Source organism: Myripristis murdjan, chromosome 20 (assembly GCF_902150065.1).
Source record: "Myripristis murdjan chromosome 20, fMyrMur1.1, whole genome shotgun sequence".
NCBI lineage: Eukaryota > Metazoa > Chordata > Actinopteri > Holocentriformes > Holocentridae > Myripristis > Myripristis murdjan.
In genome coordinates this window covers 22,658,425-22,685,666 of record NC_043999.1, presented here as the reverse complement: position 1 = coordinate 22,685,666, position 27,242 = coordinate 22,658,425, and the positions used below count along the sequence as shown (strand labels likewise).

The 27,242-nt window shown below is 42.2% G+C and overlaps 1 protein-coding gene across 1 annotated transcript in view; it reads right to left on the bottom strand.

Annotated features, from left to right (window-relative positions):
• adarb2 (adenosine deaminase RNA specific B2 (inactive)) overlaps positions 1 to 27,242 on the bottom strand; it is a 181,707-nt gene that overhangs the window by 443 nt on the left and 154,022 nt on the right. The window contains exons 5-9 of the mRNA XM_030078758.1: positions 22,856 to 23,024; positions 19,638 to 19,789; positions 16,078 to 16,246; positions 10,054 to 10,235; positions 1,267 to 1,448 (exon numbers count right to left, since the gene is read on the bottom strand). Of these exons, the coding sequence (XP_029934618.1) occupies positions 1,267 to 1,448; positions 10,054 to 10,235; positions 16,078 to 16,246; positions 19,638 to 19,789; positions 22,856 to 23,024 (854 nt within the window). The remainder of the gene's footprint in view (positions 1 to 1,266; positions 1,449 to 10,053; positions 10,236 to 16,077; positions 16,247 to 19,637; positions 19,790 to 22,855; positions 23,025 to 27,242) is intronic.

Sequence of the window (27,242 nt, the reverse complement as noted above, 5' to 3'; positions counted from 1 at the left end):
TGTAATCTCCCCATTTAAATTTCACAAGCAATTGAACATTCTCTGTGCTTTTTGTGCATTCCTATTGTCGCAAGGGGTGAGGGGAAAAAAGAAGATAGGCGGAGAGACAAGCACGGGGAGAGAGAGAGAGCAAAAGTTTCTTTTGGAGATTAGTGCGACTGCTCTTGCGTGGCCCTTCTATGCGACGCACAGGGAGCACTTAGGGTGGGGGCCTCCTCGAGTGCTTCTCCAAATAATTATGGTTTCATAGTCATTATGCTTTAACGGCCGCCATTTGGCGATGCAGGCAGTGTCTGTTACATAAAGTTTCAGAATGAAAATGAAAGTGCAGCGGGTCTGCGTGCTGCCGTTAAAGAAGCGAGCTGCCAGTTTTCGATAAGCTGCACAGACGGCAGCTGTTGCCAGGCCGACCAGTTCATCCACAGGAAGTGAGGACGGCTCCGCGGCTCCTGCGCCGCGCTCACCTGCAGCCCGGCCGCCGCCGCGTGCTCCTCTCATTTTGAAATGCTGCCTGCTGCATTTTTGTTTGCGTGAACTTTAGGTGAATGTGCACATGCACTATTAATGCTCCTGTAATGCTGTGTGCACGTATACAGAGCAAGTGATTCCTGCTGTTCACGGCCGGCGTGCTGTATTGCCTCCCAGTGAGGGGCCATTTGCAGGGGGACTGAAAGGGGATGGCAGCCCCCTTTGTGAGCACAAATGATCAAAGACGCGGCTGTATACTTTAAGCAGTAAGCTGCAGGAAGCCGTGCTTTGCAGTGATTTTGGAACAGCTAAGTGGTGTTGTTTGACACAGCACAATGTAAATCTATCAGAGGGAACACAAATGTTCAATGCATCAGTGGTAATCCTTAAATACTTCAGTTTTTTGGTCTCCACTTTTTGTCCCCATCTTTGGTGCTAAGCTCTCGTTCAGATCAACAAATGTAAAAGCTTTCCTGGACTAGACACATGTACTTTAAATCACTGCTGTGTTATAGGGAGGAGCAAACTGAGTTAAATATTATAAATTACATATTATTTCTCTAGCAAGCAATACAGTTCTGGTAGCTAAACAATGCTATTGCTAAGTGTCACATCAACAGTAATATGAGTGCTAATTATCACTTAGCTTAGTAAGAATTACATTAAATGTTATGAGGCCAAAAGTCTGCATTTTTACTGAGTATCTCATAATAGCTTTGAATGTAAGTCAGCCAATCAGAGCTCTGCCCATCCTGCTGCGCCTTCACCGTTTCTGTGCCCCGTCATACTTGCCCTCACCTTTCGATAAAGCCTGCTCCAGCGGGTGAACAGGGCGTGCTTGCAGAGGCGTGAAGGCGTTCCCGAGTCCCGCCTCTGTCCCGTGGCGGTGTTGACCACCTCCAGCTGGGAGTCGCCCAGAGTCCAGTTGACGCTCACACACGGGGCCTTCCCCGGCTGCTGATACTCGGCACTGCTCAGCCCTGCAGCCAGGAGAGCACAAGGGAAAAAGACACTTTGTTGCTTCTTGTTTTAGGAAGATCATCATCTCTGCAGCAGACCATGGAGATATGCTCTCTTGCAGCCCTGCCTTTTAACTCAAAAAAATGATCCTGTAGTAAGTTATGCTGCTCTCCCTACACACTGCAAAGTCTCCATGTTAACAAGTCCTGTAGTCTCATACTGACTCTTTAAATCAACAAGTGGAAAATCCACCGGCAGGATGAGATAATCTCATTCGTTTCCAGTGCTGATCAACTTGATACCAGAATTTTCTTCAATCATTTTCTTGATCCTACCGGGCTGATCTACCGTATTCTGCCTTGTTTCAACATATCTACACCCGCTGAAGTGAAACTACATTGCAAACAAGATTTTAACTATGAGACTAAATGACTTTTTTTTTGCAGTGTCTGGCTTATTTTAGTCTAATCTGCATCACTTTTAGGCATAAAAGATTTATGTCAAAAAAAAAAAAAAAGATAGACTTTATCCCTGTTAACGAACAAGTGGATAAACTGACTTTAGGTGGGTTTAGGCTTCACTACATGCCCAGTGTACAATACTTTTCCCAAAATCCTATTTATTGTAATGCATTATGATCACATTCATTCAACAATCAATTTGCTTCGGGGAAAACGCGCACGTGTGCCGCACCGTGCAAATCAGAGTTCAGTCGCCGCACAAACACATTTCAGGAGAATGTTCAAAACTTGTAATGCACTTGCGAGACGTTCTTTAATAAACACATAAATACCCGAGTGGAAATAAGCTGCTGTATGTTTTTTTTTTTTTTTTTTTTTTTTTACTTCAAGCCTGCACTTTCTTGTTTCGTTTAACCTTCCTTCCACCCTTCCCGCGCTCTCTCCCCCAGGCGAACAACACACGTAAAGTTTTGCAGCGCTGCAAAAAGCCGAGTCAACCTGGACCTGAAACTGCATGGCTGTTTATACTGTATGAAGCTTTGATATACCCTCAGAGAGAGAGAGAGAGAGGGAGGGAGAGAGAGAGAGAGAGAGAAAGAGAGGGAAGGGAGGCTATCAAGCACTTGCCATTGGGCGTATTTGTGTGTGGTTGTGCCTCTCTGCTCTTGAATGCATGCACCTAATAGCGGTTTTGAGTGTTGCCAGCTATGTGCGTTGTAAACATTATCTCCACACACAAAAAAAGAGACAGCTCCCCTGAATTGGAATCTCTGTCCCGCCTTCCTTCCCTTTCTCTCTCAAATAATTAGCCTCGCTAGCGAACTACACAAAGAGAGCAGTGGAGGACGGAGAACGAGAGACGGAGGTAGACGGAAAGTGGAGGTGAGTGGCGGTCACACTGGGCTCCATGCACAGAGACTAGCTGTCTGCATTGAGAACGCCAGCGCCGGCAGAGGTGTCGCTCCCGCGGCAGAAGCCCAGCTGACACCGCAGGGTCAGAAATTAAACAAGGGCTCGGGGCAAGAATGTCCTTGAAACTTCACAAAGTGCCCGTGAAATTAAAAATGACAGGGCGAACAAAAAAACGCCACAAGTAATTAGGAATACCATTTTTGCAATTCACACGGTACATACTTTCCTTTCGGCCGTCGAGTAGTCGCACATGAACGCAACTACTGTCCCCTGTGGGCCACCGTAGGTGATTTGTGGGAGCCTGTGACCGGGGGGTCCTTTCCCATGTGTTCCGGGCCAGAAAAATGGATCGGATCATAAAGCCACCGAATAAGCAGCCTGAAGCAGCAGAAAATGTTGGCACCGTGCAGCCAGCGGGAGAAGAAAATGCCGACCTCACCGAAACAACTACATCAACTTAAAATAAAATGATGGACCGGTTGGGGACAGAAACAGCATCTTCTATAAGGCCAGTTTCAAGCCGTCAGTGATACGAGTGCCATCTGATGATTAGAGTAACGCAGGTCTTAGTGGTGCAAATTGAGTGTTAATTAGCCAAAGCAGAATATAAATTATTTCATAAAATTGTAGAGGAAATCTGAGGCATGCAATATACTTGAGTGCCTCAGATTTCTTCTAACTAACAAGGTCCAAACTTAAGATCTTTTCACCCCCAAGCAGCACCCCATGCATATTGTTTCTGGACTGTGTATGATTTCATGGTTCAGACTGCCTGAAAAAAGGACCGGTGGACAAAAATCACATCCTTGCAGACAGACAGACAACCTTGGTGTCCACCCCTGTCTTTGAACACCTGCTGGCACCTCCTACTGTACTGTCAACACCAGCTTGACTTGATTCTCATCGACGATGTCATGTTGAGGCACAATCAGACGCTGATGTGAGGTGTTTGCTGGGGACGACAGTTGTGTGTCCCAGGTGTTGTTCCTGTTTTTTTTTTTTTTTTTTTTTTTTTTAACTTGTGTTGCATCTGGATTGCATCTTAGAAAGGTAATGAAAGCGGAATGCTAGGGCCAGTATATCTAGAAAAAAAGTGACTCAACATTATTCCCTATTTAATCCATCAAATAGTCTTCAGAAAGCAATCTGTTTCTTGAACTGCACCATGACTTCCACCCCGTTCTTTACTGCCTCCTCTGATGGTGAAGGTATCTTCCTACAGATCACCTGACAGATTATCTAAAGCACATGAACAACAGTTGCCCTTGATCTTCCCGTCTGACAGACAGCTTGTTACAGGACAATGTGTGATGTACAATACCACAACACATGCCTGAGGATCATTTCCCCCCTTGCCACACTCATTTTCCCGTCTTCACTCTTCCATTCACCAATCTCAATTCCTCTTTTCTGTAGCTCCTTGGAGCTGGAATGAATTGCCTGCCACAATAACAATCCTCCGAGTCTCTTATTACCCATCCCTTCTCTCTTGTGCAGACGCACCTCTTTGAACAAAAGACCCTCCTATCCATCCTGCCTTCCCTTTCTCTCACTCCATTCATGGCTCATTTGATCCCTTCAATGGACTTGACTCCTCTGTTTCTGTAATAGCCAATTTGATTTTTCCCCCACTGAAGACTTGATCAATTTCTATTCTGGGCAGTGTCTGCCAGATATGAAAGAGGCTGAATCAGAGGCTTTGGTTATGGGATTCATAATGTACAGGATACAGCTGCTTTAGAGTCGCGGCTATAGCCCAGTCTGTGTATTTATATGTGCTGTAGAAAAAACTGTTCCACCTTGACTCGATCTGGCATCTGCGCTGCAGGATTTTCAAAAGTATTCCTCTTGGGGGTTGAGCAACAGTGCTGGAGCACTGAGGCAGCAAAGCATGTGGAAAGTGGGACTTCTGCAAAGTGTATCTAGGGCAGCAGTCAAGAGGTGAGAGAAGTGGGTTTGTAGCTGGAAGGTTGCTGGTTTGAATCCCTGGACTGGCAGGAGAAAGTGAATGAGTAAAGCCGTTTTCTCCTACCATCAAGGCGCCCCTTAGCAAAGCACTTCCAACGGCTGAAAGCATAACTTCCCATCGATTTCCACCATGCTGATCTATTCTAACCGTGTCTGTCTTGGTCACATGACTAGCCATCACAGTTTTAATTTTTTCAAGATTTTCTAGCATTTATATTAAAATGTAAATCATATTACAGAAACCCATGACACTGTTCAACAAATAATGTTTTAAAAAAAAAACAAAAAAAAAAAAACATGATATAGGACAGAGTTACCCCATTTCCCATGGTGTAACTGGAAACAGTTATAGATGATTAGGTTCTAGCAGGTTGGTCAGTTTTCTACTTATAATACAATAATAATTAATTAATGTAATAATTAATTACAATAATAATTCTTGTAACTCGGTTTTGGTAGGTGTGACCAAAACGTATTTATCACAGCTGTGATCACATCATTTTCTTGAGCGAACGTGAGGAAGCAACAGGCGAAACGCACTCCCAATAAAGTCACAGTAAAGTTATTTCAGTGTGCTGAGGTTAATTTTTGTCTTCACTGATATTAACAAATTAGCTGTGAGCTAAGTTAATCCTATAGACAGTGAGTCCAGTGAATGGTTAATACTAATTTCCTGCACTGTTGTTAACATTCTGTCAAAGGCACCAACAACCTACCAGGTAAGGCTCAACTCCTCACACAACCAACGTTTTTTAAAAATTTGAATCAAAATCAAGAGCCACCAAGTTAATTTCACAGTGGTGTTATTCATTTTCTTGCAAAAACAGAACATGTTTCTGTCAATCATGAATCAGTTCTCCCGTAAACAAATGCCGGTTCTTCATTCATTCATTCATTCATCTTCTAAACTTATCCTCACTAGGGTCGCGGGGGGGTGCTGGAGCCTATCCCAGCGCTCATAGGGCGAAGGCAGTGAAACACCCTGGACAGGTCGCCAGTCCATCGCAGCAAATGCCGGTTCTACTCATTTTATTTCAGTGAAAGTTACACTGTGAAAATTAGTGCTAAATAAATAGTGTAGTTCATCAGGTAATGGATATTGAAAATTAGATACATGCATGTACTCATTACAGAGAGAAATGATATTTTGGAATGGCTTTGCATGCTTCTGGGGTCAAAGCAAGGTGTGTGTAATGTGATGCTGAGGCAACAGACAGGCCTTGTGTCTGATCTGATCGGTATGATGGAACATGTGTTGCGATGTGAAGCGGAGATCATCAACTTTCCTTGTTAAATCAAAATTAAAAAAAGAATGTACACGTACTTGTAAGAGCCCACAACTGGTGAGTAAGTGCAGATTGTGTGATTGCACGACAGCTGAAGGTGCGGGAATCATTATGAGCGTGACGTGTATCTATTTTTGGGTTGCAGTGACAAAGCCCCGCCCCGGTTCCTGCTCCTGCCACGGTGGAAGTTAACAGCAGGGCGAGAGTGAAGGACAAGACAGCCCATCGATGTGTTTGGGCCTCGGGGTACAGGTGCAGCTGCCCTGTCTGTGTGAGATAAGAGAGGGCCCGCGCTCCTCACCAGCTCCGGCTTCCTCTATGGGTGTCGCTTTTTTAAATAACCCTGAATGAGCTGCGGGACGCACAATAGCCGGGGATCTCATCAGAGCCAATGAAAGGGGCGAGGAGGAGATGAGAGGTGAGAGGCGGGAAGGATATGCACGCGGACGTCTGAATGCGAGCAGAGATCTCTTTTTCTATTCTTTCTGTGCGTCGCTTTCTCCCTCTCCTTCCCTCATCCTGTCTCCCTCTCCTTCCTGGCTGCCTTCACATTGAATGGCTGTCCGATAAGGGCTGTGATTACATTGATTTGATGTAGGGCCATCTCCACTGTCTGCCCATCTCTTCCCCTCTCCTCCCCTTCCTTCGCCTTACAGCCTTCAATAGACTGTACTCAGGTCCCTGCAGGAGCAAAGATCTGACAGTTTGTGACACACACACACACACACATACACACACAAAACACAGTCATTGTGAAGCATGTCGGAGGGGAGGGCCAGAGTGTTGTGGCAGACGTAGGAAGCCACCTCTGTTTAGAGGGTAGACGATGTCTGAAGGTAAAGGTCATGTCTACACCATTTGTCAACATGGATAACCCAAAACACAGAAAAATAGTTCAGAGGACATCCTACAGCCTCTCTCTTTGTGTTAGCGGCTGGCGGAAAACATTCACCTGGGAGCACCGGGGAAGACTTTCCTTGATACAAATGTCTACAGACATTGCGCAAACAGAGAACGTTTCCTAATGCATGATTCATTATAGGCAGAGTCAATTACAAAGTAGAAAGCATGGATAAATTGATCATACCTGACCAAAAGTCTCAAAATATCAACTGCAGCCTGTAATATCGCCTTCATTTGATTCAAAAGCAACCAGAAACTCTATTCAAGTCAAGTTGAAATGACTCCATTCCAAAAGCCATTGAACAAATCATGAAAAATGCCTCCCATGGTGCTCGCTGAAGCCGTGGTCGGGCGTTCAATGATAAATTCATTCCAGCCATCATCACCAGAGGACAATTCGGTACAATTATCAATCTTGATGAGGATAGGCCTCACAAAATATTCATCCTCATGGCACCCAATTACCCGGAGCAGTCCTCTGCAACTCTGCTCTGTAAAGAGCTGATATGCCCTTCAAGCAGTGTCAAAGAATATGGAAGTATAATAGCACTTGCTTGAAAACCTGACAAAAGTGTGCCAAAGTTTTTGTGAGCTGTCAAAGATGTGTTGAACAGCATCAGCTCCAACTTTGCCCGCTGTGTATCAACATTTTGCGATGATATAACGCGATGTATTTTTCAAGAAAAGTCGCTCCTTGTTCGTGATTGTCACCAACTTTGTTCGTATTGATGATCCCCGGCAACAAAACGTGCCCTACATCGTTGTGCATCTCTGTCGCTCAGCCTCTGCGTCTGCCCTAGATCTGGTGATGGCTGACGCAGTTTCTACAAGTTGGGTGTCATTCAGATCCTGTTCCAGCATTCATCTTCAGTACAAACGAAAGCCTGAGGTCTCAATGGAGCCCTGGAAGCAGACGTGCCAGACAAGTTCCTAGTTGTTGCCTGTCTGGCTGGCACAATGTAAGAGGGGAGATGCAAGGGTACACGAGTTTGTCGAGCGCGCGGCGTGTGTGTATGCAAATCTGTCGTCTGTTTGTGTGTTATTTGGTCTGGGGTTTTCTCAAACATATTTCTTAAAAGGAATCCCCTAAAATAGAGAAGTATTTGGCCTCCATCTGGGGTGGCCCCGTCTGAAGACACCGTGATGTTTTTCTTTAGCACAGAGAGGTTTGTTGTGGTTTAGAGGGAGGGCGAGAACAGCAAACACAGGCTGTCATTTGGCTGCGGTAAATGATGGGGAAAAATCAAAACAAAACAAATTTTTTCAGCACTACTCAGAAGTCATAAAACAATCAACCACACCTTGCCAATCACTGATGCTTTTATGGTAGTGAGCTCCTTTCCACCTGGAGCTACCATGCATTCTTTGGATTGGAATTGGACTAGAGTTGGGCAGAATCCAAATTTTACTACAGATAGGACGTCCTCATACTATATTGCCAACCAATTTTAAAAAATAGGGTTCTAAGTATATTGTAGACTCCATATAACTATGGGATATTTCCTGTTGATGTACTGGGTCGTCCTCTAGACTTAAAGCTACCCGTGTTGTTACCAAACGACACATCAGTCCCCACAGAGGTTAGCTGGTTGTAGATTCATAAGTTTGAAGTATTTCCATCTTTGACTGCAGTGTCCCTGATACAAATTTTGCTCACAGCAACCTGGGATACCATATTACCACCCAACCCTGAACTGGACACAACAAACCCTACTATAAAAGATGCACTGAAAGCCCAAACAGAGAGGCATTTAGCCCTGTTTACAGCAAAGTGCAGACCCAGCCAGTCTCTATTCACCAATGCACACTACACACACAGAAATTAATTTAACAAAACTGAGGTAGCATTTGGATTCAGCCAGGAAGCATATTTAGATCAGTCAGCCAGCAGGCACCTCAGAGAGCAACATACTAGCTGAAAATGAGTTGTCAGGATAGTTGTGGATGGGGAACAATGAGACACGACTGTCACTTTTAAGGGATTTAAATATCACATGAAGGAGGGACTTGAGTGACAGTCTGTATTTTGATGACTGAGGGACAAATCCCCAAGTTTCGCGGAGGTTGGTGTTTTTGTCAACTGACATCTTAACTGATGGGAACATAATTAATTAAAGGTCTATTGAAATAAAAATGGGATGAGAGGATTGACACCAGCCTCATCTGAGCATCCCCAGTGCTCCATGCTCACACTTTAGCATATGCCATGTTGAGTGATTAGCTTCATTACAAACTGTTTTATTTTGAAAAGTTTTATTTAACAATCTGAACAAAATTCACTTTACTTCTTTTTATTCTTATATTGAAGCTTTCTTGTCATTTTATTTTATTAATAATAACAACAACAACAACAATAATAATAATAATAATAATAGTTATATTATTATTGTTATTGTTATTGTTATTGTTATTATATTTTTCACAGTTTTGGGGTAATTGTGTGGTAATTTTATGGTAATATTTTTGTAATTAAATTTTAAACATATAATCATAATACTTACAAATGTTTTCTGGGCATCATTTAAACTAAGCTTTTGCAAATCTTCTGTTTTTTTATTTTTCTTTTTTTGTTGTTGTCTTTGTTTTTCCTGGTAATGTGGCAATTTCATAGTCATTGTCTTTTGTGGTAATTTAATTGTAAATTTAAATGTTTAATGTTTAATGCCTGATGCAGCTGGGTTTATTTTGGGAGCTGTTTCAGGTGAACAATCACAAATTCATCAGTCATCACTAGCTTTACAAAGTCTCCCATCGTCCACCACCTTCACATCCTGTGAAAACAAAGTGTGCTTTGTATGTTCAAAACATAAAACTTCCAAATCTAGCCTTATATTGTTTAAAATTATTTTCCATTTACCTTTAGAGCTGCTACAAGTTGTTATATTTACATTTTTGACGTACTGCTGAGGGTGTGCGTAGTGTTAACATGAGGCATCATAGGCAGTGATCTTCTGGGGACACATGCATGATTTTGCTGCCAGTCTACTTGAAACTATGCTATTGCCTCAGTGTCAGGTGCAACTATAAAGCAGCTTCAGATCTAGACGACATGTGGACACAAGACACCAGTCTGTCTGTCTGTATCGTAGCCATACCGCTTAGAAGGGGCTGGTTGCGTCGGTAGGTGGCGGGCAGCGGGCCCAGGCGTTCCTGCCGCTGGTTCAACACCCGTCCCAGGTGGCCCGTGTGGCGCAGGCTGCCCACCGTCACACTGTGCAGGTACACCGGATCCACAAAGTGGCTCAGCAACGCTCCCTGCAGGCCGAGGATGTTCCACCTGAGGGGAGGGAAGATCGGGAGGCGGAGAGTGGAAAAAGGAAGGAGAGAAATGGGCAGTGGGGAGGGGGGAACAGATGGGAAAAGGGAGGTTTAAGGAGAGGGTTGAAGGTGAGGAGAGGATGAAAGCGATGCGAGGGTGGGAGAAAGCAGGGATTATAAGAGTGGAGGAGATGAAAGAGCATGAGGAGCAATGACAAGAAGACGGAGAGAAGCAGGAAGGGCAAGGAGAAGGAAATGAACAGTACGGAAAAGATGGAAAAAAGGGAGGGAAACAATGACGGGACAATGGGTACGGGAAGAGGTGAGGTAAGGAGGATGGAGATGAGAAAGAGGAACAAGGAGGAAAAGAGGGGAAATAGGATGCAGAGGAGAAAGGGGGGGATTTGGGGTGGAAAGAAAGAGAGAGAGACAGAGAGATAGAGGACACATGAGCGTCAATGACAGGAGAGACAATTTGATCACTATCTTGGTGTGGGACGTGAGGCGCTCACGGCCGATGTTGGACTGACACACACACACACACACACACACACATACACACAGCCTCTCTGCACAAAACACATCGCCACCGCCACCAGCCGCACGACGGACAGCACATTACTATGCATTCATCAGCGGCATTGTGGTTAATGCACTGCGTTGGGGTGCAAGCTCTCCTCGATGGCTCAGGACAAGGGCAATCACCTCCAGGTTTGTTTAGGGAGATCCACAAGTGACACAAAATCATTACAGGGCTAATCCTGCCAGCCACAAAGACGGCTGATACTGTAGCCAGCTGGACCGGTGCCATCTACTGTTGAAATCTCCTCTATTTAACCAGCAGATGCTAATTTATGGATGGAAAATGATAATTACCATGTTTATTATCATTTCTGCCCTTCAGAGAGAGAGCTGAGAGCAGGGAGAGAGAGGGAGAACAAAGCAAATGCCTCCTGTGTACCTGCGTTGTGTACTCTCCCGTGCATTGGGCTAATGAACTTATGAGAGGCGCAATCACAGGCACAACATTATGCTACTAATTTTTACATCATTGTTCTTTTTTGTTAATCAATGTCTCTTTATCATGGACGCAATTACAGCGGGTGCCTGATTTTTTTTTTTTTCTCCCAGTGACTTAATAATCACTCATTATGGCTTCTTTTGCCTCCCGAGCAGTCAATTAACGTCAACGGCTTCGCTAAATGGGCTCCAAAACTGGCGCCCGCTCGCCCGTGCTTTACCTGCAATCTGTCTGCAGGATCGGTCCTTCCTTCTCAAACAAAGAGAGGGGAGCTTTACTCAAACGCCCACACGCATGCACACGCGCGCACACACAACGCCACCACGGCTCCGCCAAAACAGAAATAATTTAGCCTGAAATATTAATTTACCCAGAAAGCGACGCCGTGAATTAGAAACATCTTCTAATCTCATGCAAGAAAAGACAGCCATCTGGCTTGGGTGTGTGAATTTAAAGAGAGGAGAGAGACCTCTCCGCTCTCTGTCTCTCTCCCTCTCTAACTCAATCCTTTCCTCCCTCCCACCCCGCGCTCAGTAAACGCCAACCATTAAAGTAATGTGTTCATCTACATAAAACCGCGATGGAATAGAAAAGATCATCGTTATATGGAAGCTATTCAGGCCCCTCAATTAAACCCAGCCGTTGACTTAAACCCCGGCGCAGGAGCAGGTGCGTCAACGGGCGCTGGCTCTCTTCCCCGCCTTAAGAAAAGAAAATCGGCCATCGTCAGGTAAAGCGATGATGGGGCGTGACATTAACGCTCCCTTATCGGTATATCCCTTATCATCAAAAATCCTATGATTAGAGTAAAGATCCTAAAATCCCCTGTGGTCAAAGTAGATCCAGCCGTGATAAAGTGCAGGCTGAAGGAAGTGGGGAGAATAAAAAGGTAATGGGAGGCTGAAAAATGAGTGTGACAGAGGACAAAAAGAGTATCTAGGGGATCACTTTTAGATTGCGCTGGTGTGTGCGTGCATTTGTGTGTGTGTGTGTGCTCGAGTCTACGGTCCTAAGCTCCTCTTAGTTCCACCCTCCACCCTGACCTTGATAAACTGGCCCTCAGTGACCCACTCACTTTAACGATGGCCACCGATCATTTACAGCGATATAAAAAAAAAAAAAAAAAAAAAAAGGGAAGAGGAGCTGTGGAGGAAAGAGAGTGTGTCTGCCGTCTGGCCTGGTGGATGGAGGGAGCGAGGGAAGGATGGAAGAAAAGCAGGGTGTCCCTTCTCCCTCCCCCGTCACTCTATTTTTTTGTAAAGTAATTGCTTTCACCCCCGTTGGTGACCTGGGTAGATTTAATCACACCGTCTCCAGCCCTGGCCAACTGAATCAAATTGGTCAAATTAACAGCAGCTCCACTGGAGAAGGGTTCACCCCTCTCTCTCTCTCTCTCTGTGTGTGTGTGTGTGTGTGTGTGTGTGTGTGCTGTGCCAATCACGTCCCATACACAACAATGGCTCAGCTGTGGTCCTGTATGGTTCAGCTGGCACAGTGTGGCTCTTACCGTGCTAAATTCACGGGTTCAGTTCCTGTTGAGGCCCAGTCATGGCAGACCAAATGAGGCCATATTAGAAATTGATTTCAGATCTTTTCGACGTTGCACGGTCAAGGGCGGAAGTAAGGAAACACAGATACTATCGTGCTGTAACTGAGTAGCCTCTTTTTTTTTTTTTTTTTTTTTTTTTAAATCATGTTCAAGTTTATTTATAGCCCTTATAGTCTTAAAATGCCTTACACACCCTCCGTTTATGGAACACAAAATGACAATAAATCAATAACCCAATAAATCAACCTTACTTTTCAGTTACTTTACTGCATTACTTATCAAGAAAAATAAGTAGTTACACTACAAAATTGTTTTTTTTTGTTTTTTTTTTTATCAAAAGTAATTTGTTAGACTTTTGTGTGATCCAGTCCAAAAATGTGTATGTGCAGCCTTTCAACTTTTGCAATGTTATGCTGGAAAAAAAAATTTACAGAATATGGAAGAAAAATAAAAGTAACAACATTCTAACATCTATCAAGATTTGAATGCACTAAGTTACTTTTTTTTTTTAGGTAACTCTTTTAGTTACTTTTAGTTTGTAGTTTACTAGTAGACTTTCACATCAATTTTACTTTTAATTCTACTTTTACATAAAGTAAAACTTCAACAAAGTAAAAGCATGTCTACTTGAGTAGTATATTTTTGCACTTTTCCAGCTCCTTCCCTCTGACTTGCAGTTTTAGATGCTGTTACACTGATCTTTTTTTTTTTTTTTTTTTTTTTTTTGCATGGACTTTGAATGGGTCTGGTTCATCATGGAGGACTGGGCTACCAGCAGCAGCAGATGTTGTGTAATGAGACAAAAACAAGCTAATAGCCTTGATTAGCACAATAACATCACTAGGATACAAAAAATAATAATAATTTAATTACTTCACTGGGATATATTAACAATAGAGCAGTACAGTTTCCAAAAAGCAAACTATAAACAGTCCCAGCCATATTGAGTTGATGAATTTGAGGTGTTAAAACAGCAATAAAACAGTATAATCAGCAATTATGGTCTATAATAACATCTCATCAGCGAGAAAAAATGAACATTATAGCATATTTTAGCAAGCTCTAGCAATGGCATACTGAATATCATAGTATAGTGCCAAGTCTGTGTGTGACTGATTCGATTTTTTCTGACTTACTTGAAGGTGGTGTTGAGACTTGTTTCTGGAAAATTCCTACATAAGTGATTTTTTTTTCTTTCATTAGTAAAAAATAAATTCATGAGATATTTTAGGTGATGAAATACTGAGCTATATTTGCACAGTTAGCTGCAGCTGCTAAGGTTTTCATTCGCACCACAGATAACAGATGACACTGAACTCCCTGATCCAGCTGGTCGACTTATTCACCTTATTTTTAAAGGAAAAATACAGACGCAGCCACTACACATTATTATTATTATTTTGTGTGTGTGTGTGTGTGTGTGTGTGTGTGTGAGAGAGAGAGAGAGAGAGAGACGTGAAGTGCTCCCACAACATCGTCAAATAAGCTTGTCAAGCTAGTTAGCAGGGGAGGGATGAAACGGAAGTGCAGCACAAAACAAAAACAAAAACAAACAAAAAACAATGACCAACTGTTTACTTCTGCATTCCAAAATACGGTAGATATTAAACCATGACTTAGTGTGTAGCTGGAACCATCCCCATTTGTCCTTTGCCCATGTTATAAAGTTAGCACCAGTTAATAGCACTGGTGAGCTAGCTAATGCGAACAAAGAGCTAGCATGCTACAAACACGACCCTACTGGTTTCAGTGGCAAACTTGTTTTTTTTTTTTTTTTTTTTTTTTTTTTTGGTGAACTGAAATGTCAGTGAAGAAACATTTCCCGCAAACTGTGGCACAGCAGAGGATAAAACCAAAAATATTTCATTCCAAAATGCAAAGTGACTCTTTCCAAGGTGGCTAAGACCTGGTCGGCTGTGTTAGCATGAAGCTAGGCTAACGTGCGAGGCCAGGTTTTGGTGTGTGTCCGGTCCGTGTGGTGGCTCTGTGCGGCGAGAGACAGAGCACAGAGGGTATAAAAGGTCATGTGACTAATATGTCAGCTGGAGGAGAGTCAGGCCTGCAGATTTGGGGATTAAAACAATGACGTGATTAGTATTAATATACTAATTCATTACGATGGGATTAGCCATTCAAGTCACATATGGGAAACCAATAGTCAACAGCCTGATTACAATAGAATTGGCATATAGCATGGATAGCACAGTCCAACCCCCTCCCTCCCTTGACACACACACACACACACACACACACACACACACACACATACACATACACACACACACACACACACTCTTTCTCTCTCTCACACACACACAGATGCACAAAGGTAAATATCAGACAAACCTTTCCCTGGATCATATGTACTTTTTAAAATGCTCTATTTAACCAGAGATCTCTCCTTTTCATAAGGAAGCTAATCTTCTAATAAAGTCAAGCCCTCCATCAATGGACCATTGACCTTTTCCCTCTCTCCTTTAGCATTGCTGGGAGAGAGACCTCCTGGGTGAAAGGCTATCGCTCCCACTCAGCACATCAGCAGGCTTCACTTTACCATACTGCTGACAGCTGCCATGCACTGTTTCCTGGACCTCCATGTGTTCATGAGATGGTGAGTCTGTCCACCAGGATGTCTTCTTAACTAATCAAGACACTCATGCATTAAAAAAGCACAGTGCTCAGTTTGGGTGGGCTAAGAGAAAAAAGAATCCCTTGGTTTTGGCATTGTTTGAAACTTCTGATGCTGAACTCCTGCTATGAGAAGAACAGCTAATGTATTTTATTTAACCTTTATCTATCCATGGTAGTCCCACTGAAATTAGGAATCAGTTTCTCATCGGAGTCCTGATCAAGCTGCTGATCGACTGCATGCAACGAAATTTAAGTCTAAATATGGTCAAGATCTAATAGTGGAGGGAGCAAAGCAAAGTTTTCCATGAGTGCTTCAAATAATAATAGTCCAATATCAAACTTGCAGGCCAAACCTATTTTAATCTCAACAAACAAAGAGCCTATCTAGCATAACCAGATTAGACTCTGCCAAGAGAGGCCAGCTCCTTCAGCTTTAAACCAGTTTGTAGGAAATTTGATGCACAGGGAACAGAAATCATACATTGAAACGCAGTTTTGTGTAATCTATTATTGACCCAAAAGACAGAAATAACAGGTGAATCAAAGATAGAGTGAAAAACGACAGCTTCAAGAGCTGAGGGCATGGGACTGTGTCAACGTGGCGGACGGGCTGCACCATCACTCCAATGACTTCCACAGACGACACCTACAAGCACTGACCTGGTGATTTTGTCGGTGCAGGACATGGTGATGAGCTGCTCGCCCTGTAGGACCCCGTCCCAGGTCTGGACGGGACCCCGGCATCTTACAGGGACGGTACCCTCGCCCGACTCGATTTTGGTCCGCAGGTGGCTGTGGTGCTTCCTCATGAGGTGTCTGCTGCTGTGCACTGCAAACACAACACATTCACACATTCACCATTACATGGTTGTGCTGAATATTTAATTCTGATTTGCCAAAGAATGCCTCCTGAGGTCTGTATTCCTGAATAACAGACCGCTAACATCCAATTATATCACTCTGCAGTCTGAAAGTCCAACTGATTTTATTGATTTCTGATCCAATTATCTAGCAACACCTGGTGCCAAAAAGATTTTCCTCCAGGTCACTGCAAGTATACTTTTCACCACCGGTTAAAGCCTGAATGGTAATAGCCCTTTTTCACAGCAGCCATTAGACATGAAATAGCAGGGTAAACACACAGGTTACAAATGACATTAATTAAAGTTTGGTTCCATTTAGCTCTGGGTCCTGATAGTGTGCTTTCTTGTTCATTGGAAAGACTCAACTGCATTTAAATTGAATGGAATCTTAATTAATGTCATTCATAACACCTGTGATTACCCTGCTACTTCATGTCAAAATGGCTACTGTGATAAAAGGTCTATTGTGCCAGATGAAGGGTTAGGGTTAGAATGAGAACTTGTTTTTTTTTTTTTTTTTTTTTTTTTTTTTAGTAATGTCTGGCTCCCTGTACGGTTCCTAATAAACCTTTTTTTTTTTTTTTTTTTTTTTTTTTTACAGCATTTTGACATGAAATAGCAGGGTAAACACAAGTGTTACTAATGACATTAATTAAGGTTCTGTCCAATCATGTATAACAGAGCCATAGTCTTGCTATTGTTCCTGCTGGCTCACTGGAAAAGCGCTGGTCCGCCTAAACGGAACAGAGCCTGAATCAATATATTTGGTAACACCTGTGTTTACCCTGCTATTTCATGTCAAAATGGCTGCTATTACATGGCTCTGTGGATTACTCAGTTTGGATTGGTCAATCTGTGGTCAGGACAACAAGTTATAAGGTAGACTATAATGAATTGTAGGCTAGTAGAAAAGTTTCTAACACTGCTAGGCATTCAGGTGTTTTCATAAGTAATATTTTGTGTCAAATTATTGCATTTAAGGAGCCATTTTTGCAAAATAAACCCCTCCAGAGAGAGAGATACAAGACCCGCTGCTTCATGTGGAGTCCCGATCACCCTATCAGGGTTTATTTTGTGGTAATAACCAAGAGTACATTATCCCTTACATACCACTCCCGAGCATACTCGTTATTATTGGTGACTGCATAATTAGGGATCTTCTTAGCTACTAATTAGTGGTATTCATGTGTAATTAGCTGCCAGTCAGTTAAAGGATTTCCTAAAGTCCTGATCAGCTGACATGCAATAATACTTTAATAATTTATGTTGTAATAAGGTGATATCTGCTATTCCAACATGCTGCGCTGAATTATTACTTGTCCAGTGAGAATGTGCATTCACAGAGACAGCTGCATTAATCCATTCATCAATCCCTTAATTCGCAGTGAAGCAAAAATATCACCACGCTCTTTCTAAATGAAAAGATAATTTAATTGAAGGAAATAGTGTCTTTTAAGAAACTACATCTGATTATATTGGGACCGTTAACTGCCTAATTGTTAATGAAACAAGCTTTTGACCAGATTGTTTCTGGCTGTGTGAGAAAGGAAAGGAAGAACTGTTCATGCACTCTTAATGCACTTAAACCAAAGACTGTGGTTCTACTAGGCTTTATATAAAAGTATGTATGCTGTCTGTCCTTTAACCCAAAGGCCAACCCTGTAAATTAATCTTGGCTGGGTAAAGATGAAAAAATATGAGTGCACATATGTCTTCTTTTTACTACAGGCATATAATAGATTGCACTCTAGGAAAACTGAGGAAAGAAAGATAATCTATAAAGTGTTAGGGGAAAAAACAGCCAAGCAGAGGCTTAAGAGGCAAAAAGTTAAATATTAAATGAGAGAAAAGTGTAATAACAAAAAAAAAAGTGCATTGCTCTTGGTTACAGATGTTTTTTTCTCCACTTTTCCTACTCTCAGTGAGATCACAGTAAGGTTCTCTGGGACTAAGATCCAGTGTAGATAATAATTTTCTTTTTTATTTTGTTTTAATAACGTCTCATGGTGGCACATCTTACACTGTCCTCCCTTGACTCCTCCTTTCTCTCTCTCTTCTTCATGGCTGTTGCTTTGGTTGATGTGACACCAGCTAAAATTTAAGCCCCAACTTCCAGCTAAGAAGTGTTTGAAAAACACTCACAAAAAGGTAATATGTAATAAATAATCCCCTAATCTGTGAAAGCGCCCAGCAGAACATTTAGAAGGCTTAATGACCAAGAAAGTCAAGTTCAAAGCTCTTCCCAATGCCTGTGTCAGCCCTCCCCCTTAAAACCTCACCGTGCGTTTGTAATGATGCAGCTGAATAGCAGGTTCAGTTTGCATTGGTATTGAGGCAAAACTGCAATCTAGATTACATTTCTAGCCTGGTAAATCCCACAGAATATGCCAGGGACACGGTCTAAATGAATATATGTTTTATTTTCAGTGGGTAATCGCTAAAATGTCATCTAGTAAACACAGGGCAGCTGAGAGGGGCCAAAGATGTAATGTGGCATGAATAGGATGCCAGCTTCGCCTGGAGGAAAATAAATAAATAAATAAATAAAATAAAATATATATAGCAAATATCTATCTATCTATCTATCTATCTATCTATCTATCTATCTATATATGTATATCTATATCTATATAGATATATAGATATATCTATATAGATATATAGATATAGATATACATATATATATATATCTATATATCTATATAGATATATAGATATATCTATATAGATATATAGATATAGATATACATACATACATATATAGATAGATAGATAGATAGATAGATAGATAGATAGAGATATATATATGCCAGAAAAAATGATCACTCTGTAAACTCTGGGGGTGACCAAGACGAGAGAGAGAGAGAGAGAGAGAGAGAGAGAGAGAGAGAGAGAGAGAGAGAGAGAGAGAGAGAACAGAGTGAAGGCACTTGGGAAAACAGGATGCAGAGGCATACACATTACATATATTATAAAAAGTATATTCATTTATATTTATATTCGTATATTTATTTTCAAAAAGCATATATTTCAAAATATGCTCATATGAATCATTTGTATAGTTTTTATTCATGAATATCTTTATTTTATTTATATGTTATTATTGTTATTATCATTAGATAGATAGATTTATTTACTTACTTTTTTGTAGCCGTACTTAATAGGTTCTTGGCTCTTTATTTTACATATTTGGCTGTATTTTTTCTTTCATTTCCTTAGCTGTAACATATTATTTGCTGCTGAAACAAGTTTTATCTAATGTAATGTAATGCAGTCTAGTCTAGTCTAATCTACTGTAATCGAAAGTGAGGCGCTGTAAAACTCAGACAATAAGGGAGAGAAGACGTGCTGTCTTACGGTCATTGGTGATTTCATAGGGCGAGTTGAGCCTCCCGTCCCCACACGGCGAGGTGCTGATGTACATATGGAAGTGGACATTGTCTCTCAACCTGTAGCTGCACTCCTTGTGCCGCACAAATATCGACTCCTCCCAGTCCTCTGGCCTTTTACTTTGGGCAGGGCGGGGCGGGGCGGGGGGGAGAGAAGGAAGGAAAAACAACAAGATGAGAAAGAGCACCATTCATCACAGCAGACGGTATAGAGGAAGCTCATTTTCCACTTTTCTTCTCCAATGATGAAGTGAAGGATAGATGGAGAGAGATGAGCGCCGGCCTTCTCTCTGGCCAGGGTCCATTCTGTGGCTGTCTGCCGCTCCTGGACATTACTCAGGCTGTCCACATGTGTCAGAGGAAACAACGCTGCTTTAATCTGCCCGTCTGAGGCTCTGCAGTCACAAATCTGCTAGCAACCCCTGCTGGTGCCATGGAGGTCCTGAGGAGGACTGGCAGTGTGCAAATAATGATGAAATATATAACAAACGGCTCAGAAAAAGGAAAATATAAAGCGCAGCGTGGGTGTAGGTCGGTTCAGTGGCATGATGAGCAGAAGTGAATAGTCTTTTAAAGTAGCACCATCTTCTAAATTTAGATTACTGTGACACACTACACTGTCTTTTCTTTAGCCACAGTCTCGACCTCAAAAAACAGCTTATCAAGAGTCAGCTTAGTTAACCTGAAAGTTTGGGCTTTTTTAGTCACTAAACAGCCAGCAAGCTAATTTAACAAAGCAATTCATGTTGCCACCACTAACACCGGCTGCATAATGTAGGCTAATATGCAAATTAAAGGCAGACTATGCAGTTTCAAAGGGGAGGGCTTCCTACCATGTTATAATATGGTAAAGAGTGACAAATGCCACTCAACTCTCAAATGAACACAAATGCCCCATCATAACCCATAATATAAAAGCATTTTGCTCCATTGTTCATGTATTTGTGTACACTTGATATCTTAACATTAGATTCAAGTCAGGCCTTTAAAAGTGTTGATGATCATTAATTCTGTGGGTTATTAGACTTAGCATGAACCTCAGGGGTTTTATCCTTCCTCATCCTCATCCTCAACATTATTGAACAAAGTGGTGTGTCCTCCCACTTCAAACTCCATAGTCTGTCTATTTTTACAGCCAGATGCCAATGGTCACCTGACCAGATACTGTGGCTGGCCAGCTAAAAAACTGACTGTACACAAAGTCGGTCAAATATATCAGTGGCAAAGAGATGAGTTTCCAAAAACAGCACAGGAATTACAGTAAGTATATCTGCTGAAATCTGTTGAGATGAACAAGTCATAAGTTTAGAAAAGCAATTAGCTGTTCTCAGCCATCGCTGCAATTGTTGCCTGAGGACTTCCATAGCGTCAGCCAGAGGGCACATTATGTCACTGCAAAGCCCTGATAGATACACAGTCAGCTGGGTCCCTGCTTCAGAGGCTGTGTGAGGGAATGAGGTTTTCATCACACACTCACACACACACACACACACACCGTACAACATGTTCAGCCTATACATCACAATGCAAAGCACGGCTGCACTCTTTATATAACCCCGTCCCCGTCTTCTGTGTCCTTTCGCTGAGTGTAAATATGGCAGTTGTGGCATTTTGTTTGGTCATTTCATTATGAGTTATCTTCGCCGTTAACCATTTTACTCAGCCGCAAAGTCTCCATACCTGCCACCCTGCATTGTGCTAAGACAAAAAGTCAGTGCTGTGTATGCAAATATGACATTCAAGCATCTAGACTTCTTGCCACTAATCTGATGAATCAGCCATGCTATTGAGTTCCTCAGGGAGCTCAAAATCACAATAAATGCTTACGCAATGAAGGCAGGCAGGAATCAAAATTAGTCAAGACTGTCTTGATAGCGTTACAAAATCTCGGCGGGAGTCGGGGTGCACGGGAGCACCCTGCACTGGCTGCAAAGGTGCACAAAGTAGATACAGAGTGATAAAAACAAACAGAGCAGCGAGAGCCTGAACTGAACCAGTTGAGTGCGTGACAGTATGCTTAGTTAGCTGGGGAGAGAAGTGCACATATGGCTCGTTGATTATTGAAAAGTCTCTGGTGAACAAAGAACTGCTGTTTCCATGGAGCTTATTACAGAGCGCGAGGATTTTTGGCACTGTGATAGGAGGTCACCACAAACAAGCCCCAAGTTAAAGATCCTTAATGTTATTAACCAGACCGCAATACATAATTTTACACTTTTTAAAATTGCCGGAGGCACTTTGGAAACATGCAAAAATGGCCACAGAGCACATTAAAAACACACTGCTTTTTGACCTTTTTTTTTTTTTACTTTTTGAGTTTGGCCCATCAGGCACCATATGTAAAATTCGATGACAGGAAAATGATCTCACTTTGAAGTGATGACTGTTCTTTCCAAGACAACGTGGGAAGGACTATTTACACAGGGATTAAAATGTTAACTTGGCCTTGTTGGATGTGATAATCATCCCTGCTTTCCTAATTTGCCATCTTGAGTGAGACAAAATATGGAGAGGGATCATTCAAATATGACCACTGGTGGAAACATATAGGATATCTCATAAGAAAATAAAAGGCAGATTTATTTAATGGAATGGACAGAAGGACTGGATTATTAATTTTTTTTTTTTTTTATCTATGCCTACTTCTTCCTACTTCGTCCCATTCACCAAACTTCCCTTACAGCTTTACATATGAGAAAATATTTTTTTATATACATTCAGCTTGGGAAAAGGGGTATATATTATAAGGGCTTTTCTCATTTTCGCAATGACTGTGTATGCACACTCGATTGAACTATCTGAGATGCACAGATGATTTTGGTGCCAATGCTTTTGTAACATACTGGGTAAGGTAATCAATAGGCCAAGCTTCCAAAAAGACAGTGTAGTCTTTTAATTATTTGCAAAGTTACAGCTAATTTAAAGAAGCCACCATGCACTGTTATCTCTTTTCAGGATGACAGCACAACGCCTGCGTGTTGGTTTCACAGATTACGCCTGCCGTTACACAAAGATAATTCTCAAATGGAGATATCATATTAATGCTGCGCCTGAACACTGCAATGCAAAATAGATGCAGGGTGGGACACTCTGCTGCTCTGCTAGTGAGGTTTCCTCCCAAAGGACGAAAGAAAAGCACAGGCATGAGAATACAGCAAGAATAAAATACAGAATGGAGCTTTCTACCTCAAGAAGAGCTCCAGCTGAGAGTAGAGGAAGCGCAGCAGGGCTCTCCGGGTGGTGACTTCGGCGTGACAGTCGTTCACCACCTGTCCCTGGTCACTCAGGTATTCCCCGTTGATGCACTTGGTGCCCGTGGATAAGGCCACGACCTGCGCGTGCCTCAGGTCCAGACCTGTGTTGAACGATAATACACACACCGAGACAGACATTTATCACACTGAGCTTGTGAGAAACACTGGCTGCATGTATTTGCTAACCTCCATCCCTGATCATAACCCTAAAATTACAAATTATTGATACACATTGATAGAATTATTTCCCGCCTGGTGAATGACACTTTCCAAGCCCCTTACAGCTTTTTTGGTGATTTTAAATTTATTTTGTGTCTTTTATAAAGTTCTTTATATGTAAATATAGACACTAAACCTTCTCTATTTTATGCATACCCGCAATCTTTACCGTAATTTCAGCTTTAACCCTGAACCCTGATCCTAATCTAAACCCTAATCCTACTTCTAAACCTTGCCCTTACTTTGGATGATTTTCCTCATCTTTCTCTCCTTGTGAGGCATTTTTCCCGCATAAAAGTAGAAGAGAAACACACAGAGACCTTCGCACACGCGAAGTTAAAGCGGCTTTACATTTCTTAGTCTGACAACATTAACAACAAGCAGCTACGGGTAAGAAGCTTGAGGCTAAAAGGCCAACAAAATTTTCTGTGCCTCTAGTAGTTTTTTGTGTAATTAATGAGGGTTATGGTAAAGAATAGAAGAACCAAGCGGAAAAAAACAATGTGATTTTTGTGCTTTAGCATATTGAAGCAGAACATGAATAAATCATCCGTATGGACTTTGAACGCAGCAAAAATCATACAGCCACAGCAGACGCCCTCCCAGCCACTCTGCATCTATTTTGCATTCGTACAGCAGGATTTTCTAAATAATTCTTGCGGGGTGGAGTTGAAAGCATTTTATTGCAAATATTAAACATTATGTAAAATGTCGGTCTTCTTCTACAGTGACCAACATTTTTTCAAGCTTATGAAATAAAATGAAATACAAAAAGATGATGGAGGTATGGACATTTATTTTGTCATCTTTTATCTGTCGTATCTGTAAAAACTACAATACCATAAAATGGGTAAAGTAGTAACTATTAAACAATTTATCAGTGATGGAAAGAGTGACTCAAATTGCCACTCAAGTAGAAGAATTTGACTTAAGTAGAAGCAGAAGTTCTGCTGTAAAAAACTATTTAAGTAAAAACTCATTTAGCTCATTTAAAATAACAGTAAGTAAAAATAAAGTTACTGAATTCCCTTTTCAAAACAGGCACTGTTTTAGTTATGATCCTTTCCATGCCGTTGGAAAAGGAGGAAACAACACGCTTCAAACTATTTTCTTTTAAAGGGCCATTCTGCAAAACTGAAGAGGGCTGACTGAAGTGAGGACCCTGTAGATTCAAATAACAAATGTGGAATAAGCAAATAATATGATGGCTGAGTCTACATGGTTCTCATTCTCCCCTTTTCCCCCACGCTCATTCCACATATTTTGCCTGTTGAGTCTAAATGGTCCTCACTGCAGTTTTTCATGGTGCAGCTTTTATTGGAAATTTGGAAATGACAAAAAACAAACAAACAAACAAACAAACAAACAAAAAAAAACGACAACAAAGTAGAAGCAGCTTACTCTCTTGTATGCGCTTCTATTGTGAAAGGTTCCGCAATCTACCACTGATCATGTGTTGTCTATAATGGATGTGATTTAAAATGTAGTGAAGTACAAAATGCAAGCAAAATTGTGGTAAAAGTAAAATTACTGACTCAAAAAATACAAGTATCGAAAAAGCTGCTTAATTACAGGAACATGAGTGAATATAATTGGTTACTTCCATGTCTTCCACTGAGCCAGCGACACTGGTTGCAGAGTGACTTGCAAACCAAAGGTTGTGCATGAAGTTGTTCAAGCAGACTTGTCACTGTCTGTCATTTGATACTTGATAAGTGTTAAATACCAAGCCTGGTGCTGTGAAATTAGCCAAACACACTGAAATCCTCATATGACTTGGAACATGCTCAAGTAACTACAAGCAGGGAAAGACGGATGGAAACCCAGGGATTTAAAAGTGAGGATGAACACGTTTCTAACTTGATCTGACAAAGCAGGAGATTGAGCTCAAACAAACAAACAAAGGAAACAAAGCATATGAAGAAAACAGAGTATAAAAAAAAAAAAAAAAAAGGCAGTCTGACAGATAACACAAATCACAAGCCTCTAAGACGCTCCTTCCTTCCAAAGTCATCCTGATTTCTGCTGGGTTTTAATCGAGAAACAGCCACCAGTTTTCTCTGTGAAGAGCCAGGCTGGTGTACGGCCACAGGAGGGACTGACTGACTGACTGACTGACTGACAGACAGATAGACAGAGGTGGCTCAGCACGCTTAACGGCATGCCATCCTTTCCCCGGCCGCCGCAAATCTCTCCCATCGCCTCTGAAAGTCAGGCTTCGCTGGCTTCTGGCAGACCTGCGGGCGTCGCCGGCCCGGCACATGAGCTTTTATCAGCCTCGGCCCAGATGGCACCGCAGCGGCAGAGTCCTGACACCTCTGCTGACGAGGAGAGGGAGGGAGGGGAGGAAATTGTTGGAGAAGGGACGGAGAAGTGTGTGTGTGTGTGCGCGTGCATGCTTGTGTGTGTGTGTGTGTGTGTGTGTGTGGGCAGTTAAGGGAGAAAGAGGGTTGAGAAAGTGAAGCAGAGGCGGCAAGACTTTCCACAAGTAGCAGTGCTGCTACCTCAGTTTGACAACTTGTCGAGAAAACTATAAATAATATCCATGTTAAAGTAATAATCTGACCTTTTCAATATAAATAAATGTCCGTTTCACTGTTTTACATTCATGCTATACAGCAGTGATTCACCCTATAGCCAGTGTATGAAAGCTTTTGCATTTGCTCAGTGCCAACATCAAGTGCAAAACACCAACTTTTCAAGATTTTTAACACATTTCTGAAGTGCGCTGGATCTTTCTTTTTTCCACACAAAATTCTCCAACGTATTTGCAAATCAAAATTGAACCGATCATCCGTCTTTTCTTACAAAGGCGTTTGATGGGACAGCATGAGCTGCAGGTTTACTTTATAAAAGGTTCCTTTTTTAAGATGTAGTGGCATTGCAGAGGAAAATAAAATCCAGAGCGGCTGTTTACAGATATTATCGCACAGCCATCACTCATCTCACGGCTACAATAAAACTCGCTCAAGTGACTGCACTAAACTCAGAAACTTTGATGCAGAAATGTGGAAACATCAGTATGAAAAGCACTCAGCACACACTTTGGTCGGACCTTTGTCATTCTCTACAAAATGTGGAAAGAATAAGCTGAACGTTTATTGATACGTGGGTGAAAATCCAACGTTGCCTTCAAACAACAAGACACAGACTGGCTGCTTAGATCAAGAGGTGAATGTAGATATTGAATGTAGCAGTCTCTCTAATGCCTCTACAACAATACCAGCTGATTTTGTCCACAATTACAGTGATTGCACAAACACAACATAAATTAAAGCTGCAAGCAGCGTTGGACGGGCCCTCGCCCCCCCGTGCACGTTGGGGACGCCGCGTGTGTCGAAGCGCAGATAACTCGTCCGTTTGTGCCATTTTTAAGGGTATTTTTCGGTGCTTTTATTTTGAAAGAGTTTTGGGCTTTTATTTTGAAAGGCCGCGGAAGTCCTAGTGTGTGACCGACAGGACTACTGGCAGCTCCTGCATGATCACACCAAAATGCAGGCACACACACTCACTCACTCACTCACTCACTCACACAAACACACACACACACACACACATACGCACATGCACACACACACACACACACACACACACACACGCGACGCCAACAAAAACCCACTGGTAGTACATTCGCTGCTGGTGCCCCTCTGGCCACTAGCAGCGCCCCTCCAGCAGATGGCGCCCTTAGCATGTCCTAGTGTGTGACTGACTTGAGTAGTGGCAGCTGTGACGTGATCACACCAAAATGCAGGCAGACAGAGAAATCCTCATTCAATCCAGTGGAGAAATCCATAAAACCCACCCCTGTTTGAGGTGTCACAGCTCGGTCACCGTTTGAGTTACAGACTTGATTCAAAGCTTAAACGAGTCACGAGACTCGGATCTATAAATCTCCCATTTACATGATTTTGCTATCTTTTACCGTTTTTGAGTTATGGCAGTTTTAGTTTGAGAGTGTTTTCTGCTCCCTCTGAGCTCTTACAATGGGTGTGTATTGCGCATTCCTGGGGCAGCTAGAGTGAGTCACATGTCCAGGCAGAGTGCAGAGCAGAGCACACCAGAGTCAAAAATGTTTGAAAACTCTTCACAACTTCCACAAA